The 7,492-nt window shown below is 32.7% G+C and overlaps 1 protein-coding gene across 1 annotated transcript; it reads right to left on the bottom strand.

Annotated features, from left to right (window-relative positions):
- Window positions 1–2,265: 2,265 nt before the first annotated feature.
- LOC108466128 (uncharacterized) lies at window positions 2,266–2,901 on the bottom strand. The gene has a single exon (XM_017766489.1). It carries the CDS (start codon window positions 2,899–2,901, stop codon window positions 2,266–2,268), a length of 636 nt encoding a protein of 211 aa, XP_017621978.1.
- Between the last annotated feature and the right edge of the window lie 4,591 nt (window positions 2,902–7,492).

Raw genomic sequence — 7,492 nt, 5'->3', positions numbered from 1 at the left:
GAAACTTGGTATTTTTGTAATTTAGTTAGGTAAGTTCGTGTAAGTTAATTGAGAATGTAAATATGTTAATATTGAATGTTGTATTAATTAGAATGTGGAATATTAGTACATGTATATAATATGAATGATATGAATGCAAGAAATGAACACATGCTTAGAAATATTTGAAAAGGGTTAATTTCTGTATGAATATTGGATTTCGATGGATAAAGGTGATTTCCCAAATGGAGTGAGGCCTTGCAGTTGTTGCAGAATGGATTTAACTCAGACAAGTAATCTTATTGACCTCATTATCGAAAGGATTTAGCCCGGATGGGTAATCCTAATTGAGCCTTTGAGCATATGTTAAAGTCTGGATTTAGCTTGGACTGGTAATCCAGATTGAGCTCTTTAGAGTATTTGTCACGGAAAGGATTTAGCCTGTGCTGGTAATCCTAACAAAGCTCTTACAGCATATGTTACAGATAGGATTTAGCTTAGACTGGTAATCTTACTGTATGATATGTGGCTCGAGAATGTGCGTTACAGAAAGGATTTAACCTCTCAGAATAAGTGCCCTAATGGGTACCTCTGAAAAGGAATTGACGAGTTAATGATTTGTACACTTTATGTGTACTACTAGAGTATCCATTGAAATTTCAATAATTCAACAGATATAAACTCTCGATATGAGAAATATGAGTTTAAATGAATTTATATCTCGAATATTCCTGAAATACATGAAAATGATGATCCATGATATATAGAAGTATGAAATAATGCTATATGAACATGGAATTTGTTTGATGAATATGTTCATCTATGATTATAGATTTGTTCACCTTGAGTGTACTACCCGTGTAATCATCGATACTTTAACTGATTTAATGGGTAAAATTCTAATATGAAACAATATGAGTACAAAATGAATTATTACCCGCATATGCCTGAAATATATATAATGATTTGTACATGTTATATGGACACATGATGTGGAAAGTATATGTACATGTAATTTGATTAATGTTAAGTTCGATATGAACTATTAGGAATAAAATACATGAAATACATGGAAATTATGGTACATGAAATATTGATATAATGAAATGAATGATATATGTTTATAAAGAAACGGTAAGAGAATGATATGTATCATGACATATACATATATGATTATCTTTAATATGTAGATATAAGGAAATTATGTAAGTTAAGACGAGTATTAAACTCAAGTGTGACATGTCGATAAAATAAGTATATCAATGTTGAATTTATATGAAATATGTGCAAGTACACTAACAAGTGTTGTTGTTTGATGCTTAGGCAAGTGCTAAGCTATTGATTGAATGGTAATATGTTTATTTATATGATGCATTGAACCGATTATCGGAAGCTCGAATGGGTTGGAAGCTTGTCGAAGCTATATCACACTATCCATTGGTTCTATTGGTAATTTTGGATAATCTGATTCTGGTTATAATGACATGTATAGGTTGTTTTGATTAAATATTCGCCTATATGTGTTTTGGTATTTTGGTATGCATAATTTGCTTTATAATGTTAATGCTCTAAAATGTTTGGTTAGTTTGATGACAAGTTGGACGAGAAATGAGGCTAGGTAAAATGGCCTATTTCATCCACATGGGCAGAAACACGGGTGTATATCTCAGCCGTGTGTCAGATGACACTGCCGTGTGATCTCTGTAGTGTTGGAAACTTTTAAATATTTTTAAAAAATTTTCTGAGTTTCCGGTTTAGTCCCTATAAGTATTTAGGGCCTTGATGGCTCACATAAGGGACATTATGATTGAATTTGATTGATTTAAGGTATGAATATTATATGAAGTGAAATTTTTGTTAAATGATCTGTAAATTCTAGTAATGCTTCGAAACCCTATTCTAGCGACAGATACGGGTTAGGGGTGTTACATTGGGCTTCGTAGGAGGGCTCGTAAGATTCGCCAACTAAGCTTCGCATGATGTTGCAAACATGAATTCTTCTTGACTTGCTTCAGTAGTCTGAGCTTGAGTGTTTTGTTGTTGTGCATGCCCCTTATTTTTACACATGCTTTCCATATGACCAAATTGTTTACAACTTCTATATCGAATATCTCACCTAAACCAACAATACCTCTCTGAGTGATTTGTCTTTTTGCAGTGAGAGCATGGTTGATTTTCTTCCTTATCATTATCTCTCCATCTATCCTTTTTCTTCTCTGTCCAACCTTTCTTACCCTTATGTTTCTGGGGGTTCGCATCATCAATACTCAAGGCTCACAGTACTTTTCATTCTGCGTGCTCCCAATGCCTTGATGCTCTTCTTTGCTCTTGAGCATACAGGGCATTTATCAATTTTGAAAGAAAGATTATTGATAGGTCTCTTAAGTCTTCGAGTGAGGAAATCTTAGATTCACACCTCTCAGGAAATGTTGTTATGACCTTCTCAACGACCTTACTATCTGTGAACTCTTCCCCAAGTAACCTAATGTTATTAACTACCGCCATAATCTTGGCTGCGTACTGCTTTATAGTTTTAGCCTCGTTCATCTTCAAATTCTCAAAATCTCTTATGAGATTAATGAGTTCTTGTTGTCCGGTCTTTTTAAAACCTTGAAACTCTTCCTTTAGCTTATCCCAAGCTTCTTTTGGAGTCGTGCATGCCCCAATGCGTGTGAATATTACATTTGAGATACCATTTTGTATATAAGACATCACCTTATATCTTTTAGCTCGCTTGTCACTATGATGCTTAATCTGAGCGACTACCGTGTTGTCTCTCAATGGTGCGAGCTTGACATTAGTGTTCACAACCTCCCACAAGTTATAAGCTTGTAGGTAAGTCTTCATCTTAACAACCCATATATGATAGTTTTCGCCATTGAAGACGAACGATGAAGGTGGTGAAAAGCTCGTGGAAGCCATGTATAACCTACAAAGAACAATAATGACCCTTAAGAAGAAAGTTCTGATACCAATTGTTAGAATTTCGATACTAAGGAAGAAAAAATTGCAGAGAAGAAACAAAAAATTTAGCAACAAAATTGTATGCTAAGGTTTTCATTATTTTCACTGATATATTTTGAACAATGTAACATGAGTATTTATAATAAGAAAAACTGCTAAATATGGGAGGAAATAACTTAAAATTTTATACTAATAAATGCTAAATATATTATACTAATAAATACTAAATCTTTTAGAAAAAAATATAATTTATAAACATAACTTGCAAGCAAGCTCTTCAAATTCAGTTTGTATTCATAGTTCGCCAAAGTAATTAGCTTTCCAATCTTGATGGGTTCGCCAAGTGTGCTCGCTGCATGAATGGTCATCTCCCAACATGAGCCTATGAGTTCATGTTTCCGATGGCAGATGGGAACTCACAGAAATTGAAAAAAAAAAAACACATGTAAAAGTATCATGTAGGTTTCTATACTAAGATTCATATTATATTTTGCCTCTTCTATAAAAAAAAATGGATAAATTAATCCTTGTAAATTAGATTGAAGAGCAAATTGATTATTTTTGTTAAAAATTTTATCTATTCGTACTACTAAAAATTGGGTGACTGAAAAAATAATCAAACAATGACATGTGATATGCAATGTGTACAACATATTGAAGTAAAAAGACCAATTTTTAACAAAAAGACTAAAACAAAAAGACTTACGTACTTTTGATTTAATATAAATAAACTAGTATATCTACTATTTTAAATAAATGACGTTAATAATTTTACGAATAACACACCTTTTACGAGCAAAAAATTCATAGAAATAATACGTGTATTGGGGCTTGATATTTACCCCACCTCATGGAGTTAGTATATAATATTAATATCTGCCCAAATAATATATCAATTATATGTTGGCCATATTAAACAATGGAGGTCAAAAGGAAACAAGCCGTTTAAAAAGTGCAGCTTCGAGTTTCTGCATAAATCAAAACTTTTGGGTCCATTTGGCTGGTTGACTACAGTCTTACGACAGCACACGTAGAATATAGAGAAGATTCTTTGGATCTTCCATGCCAAAGCATCCTTACAGCTTATTCTACAAAACCTTTTTTGAAAATATTTTTGGGTCCTAATGAATTACATTCAAGGAAGCATATCGTTTAGATTTTCAAGTGATGCAAAAATCCTGGTGATTATTCACTGAAATTCTGTAAATAACTGAAATTTCAATATATGAACAGTCAAGTGGCAGCCAATGTAATTCACCCAAGAAAAAAGAAAAAAGCAACATTAGGTATTGTTCCATTGAATATGCTTAGTTCCGGTAGAGCATAAAGGGAGAATTAAAGCCAAACAAAGGCAATGACTTAATGTGCAACTGGATTACAGGGCAAAGTCTCCATTGGCAGGCAGACAACCACTTTAAACGTGCATTTAAAGCTCATGCTTTGATGTAGTGTGCTCTCTGCCAAAGGAGATTTGCCCGGCAATTCTTTTGCACTACAATTTCCATGAATCAGTCCCCTTTATTAAAAGAAAAAATAGAAAATGGTAATCCATTGAGATTGAAAGACAATGTTTCTTTTTCTTTATTCTGTTGCAAACCCAATTTTGTTTTATTTGCTAATATGCTTTCATCTTTCTCTTTTTGTGGATAAACAATGTGGCTTGTAGAAATGCTTAATCGTTATACATTTTTGTTGAATGATGGCCAACTATGCTGGTGCTACTTAGTTGCATGCTTGCTCAAGTTTAGTTCCAATGTAGTTTCATTTTGTTTAAGTTTGAACTTTGATTAGCTTGTGCACTGACATTGCAAGTGTTGATTAAACATGTGTAGTTTATTTACTTGCCTACAAGTTACTTTTTGTAAGTTACAAGAGAGGTAGGTGGTAGTAGTTGTGTATTTGGTATTCATTTGACTTCAAAAGATGTAATACATTGATGGAATGACAATGAAATAAATTTGTATCAGTTTCTTCTTGTTCCATGTTTTTCTCTTTGAACACCAACAATTTTCCTTATAGTTTGCCTCCAGATTCTAGAGTTTGAACAGCTTTTTTAACAAGGTAATGCATAATCTTATATTTGCTACCATAATGAATTCTAAATTATTTTCTGATTCTGAGACCAAGTTCTTTTGCTTTCCCTCTCCTGAAGAGCCCAAGCAAAAACTGAACAGCGTAGCATGTAGACTTTTGTTTTCCTGTTAATTTGTTGTTGCTTATTTATATAGAATGAAAATCTTGGAGTAAACTGAAGTTTGCATCAAATGAATTTTATGATTAGTGCTATGGACGAAAGAAAATCTTGGCAGAATTTGATGATTACCATATATTCAAATTTGAGTCTTTTTTTTTTTTTCTATTCTTGTAAAATTTAATGATGCGACTGTTTGAAAGGGTCTTTCTCCATTAACTTCTAATGATTGACAAGCAACTTGTTCAATTATTTTGTTAACAGTAAATGTTGCAATATAAGTAGGGGAAATGGTAAAACTTTTGCAAGGAAAAAAAGAACAAATGCATAAGGTAATCAAGACAACAATTCCCACAAGAGGTTGATATGGGGAATCTTCACAAGTTTGCTTTGGCATATACCACTCCTTTCCTTGGCATATCCAAAATATTTTACTTCATTAAAACTCATATGCTTCCTAAATTAGTTGAAAAGCCTATGGTATTTTAGCAAGATTATAGGTACGGCTATTGTTAGCTGGCGAGAATTGCAGTGCAATTATACTTTGACACAAAGATATTCGTGGAGTTGAGTACATAGCAACTGCATTATCATGTTTTGCCAAAGGATATTTGCCCTGCCATTCATTCATAGTGATCAATGATCTCTTCTTTGTTATGTTGCGGTGTTACTCTAACTCTACATTCTTTTTCCTCTTCCTTTTGAAAGTATGTGTCGGATACTTGTGTCTTATACATATCAAGATATGAGTCTTGTGATATGAATATCCAAGAACCCTCAAAATACAATTTTGTTTTCAAAAAATTAAACATGATGCATACTTGTATCCAAAAGTTTCTCCCAAGTCTGAGTAACATTAGTTTCTTAGTATTGAATTCTTTTGCTTTTATTCTCCTGGTATAACTCGCACAAGGACGAAAGAACAGTAAAAGCAAGTAGTAGTGATAGGGAACATATTCTCAAATTGAACAACATATAAATTTAAGGGCGATTGATAATTGATTCCAGACACATTAATTGATTGTATTTGCAAATCGGTCTATATCCATAGCATGTCAGGTTTCAAGCAGATGTCAAGCACATTATGTAAACTTCTGTTTTCCTTGTTAATTTGTTGTTGTATATTTTGTATGTAGTAAAAATCTTGGCGTAAGCCAAAGTTTGAATCAAATGAATTTTAAGATTAGTGCACGATATTGTAGCAAAAAGAGTTTCTTAGCAGAATTTGATGATAACGATTTATATCCAAATTTAAGTAACCTTTTTTTTTTTTCTTTTCTTGAAGAGTTTAATAACGTGACTATTTGAAATGACCTTTCTCCATTAAATTTTAATGAATGAGAAGCAAACTATCCAATTATTTTGTCAATCTTAAATATTGCAACGTACATAGGGGGAATGGTACCACTTTTGCAAGAAAACAAAAATAGAAGCATAATATAAGCAGGACCACAATTCCTCCAAAAGTTGAAATAGGGAATCTCCACAGGATTGATTTAGCATATGTTACCCCTTTCATTGGCATATCCGAAATTAGTTGAAAAGCCTATGGTTTTTGAGCAATATTATAGGTACTACTGTTATTAGCAGCAAAGGAATCATATTAGTTTTCAATGCAAAGATATTTATGGAGTTGACGAATTGCAGAGCAATTACCTTTTGGCAAAAATGCTCATTTTCTTGAATTGTTATGTTTTGCCAAAGGAGATTTCCCTCGCTAATCACTCGCAGTAAGCAACAGTCTCTTCTTTGCTTTGTTACTCTGACTCTTGTTTTTTTTTTTTTGAAGTATTTGTGTTGGATAATTGTATCCTATACATATCAGGATACGGGTTCCGTGATATGACTTCCCAAGATCCTATAGAGGATGAAAAGAGGGTTAGAAAGTAGGAGGTAGGTTTTCAGGACATGATCTGAGACTTAATAAGGGTAATGAGATAATAGAAGGAAATGCAGAGTACAACTTAGGAAATTCAGTTAATGATATGTTAAGCACCATGTTATCTAATTGAGAATTTGTGGTCAATTGGTCAAAGGTATGAACGATCTTTACCTGCAGATTGGAGTCCCACATGTCCTAATGTATCTAAGACGATCGCTTGTCCAAGATTATGTTTTCGTTGGAAGATTGTTATTGGACTATGGAGCTGGTTTTACATGTACTTTTTCCCAATGCAAATATAATAATATATACAAGTTCGGAACATCTTTAATTTTCTTGAATTGTTGGTAAGTCTGAACATTAAACACAACACATGAACCAAGTCTTTAAATAAAAAAGGCAACAAATAGAATAGGGATCCAATCTGTGTTTCAAATAACTATATTTAAGATTATATTTTAAGATTATATTTTCTC

Source organism: Gossypium arboreum, chromosome 6 (genome assembly GCF_025698485.1).
Source record: "Gossypium arboreum isolate Shixiya-1 chromosome 6, ASM2569848v2, whole genome shotgun sequence".
NCBI lineage: Eukaryota > Viridiplantae > Streptophyta > Magnoliopsida > Malvales > Malvaceae > Gossypium > Gossypium arboreum.
The sequence above is the reverse complement of the archived record's forward strand: the minus strand, read 5'-3'. Positions and strand labels throughout refer to the sequence as shown.

Excerpts from the sequence above, each read along its gene's own strand:
- LOC108466128 (XM_017766489.1), bottom strand. The coding sequence starts at position 2,901 with ATGGCTTCCACGAGCTTTTCACCACCTTCATCGTTCGTCTTCAATGGC.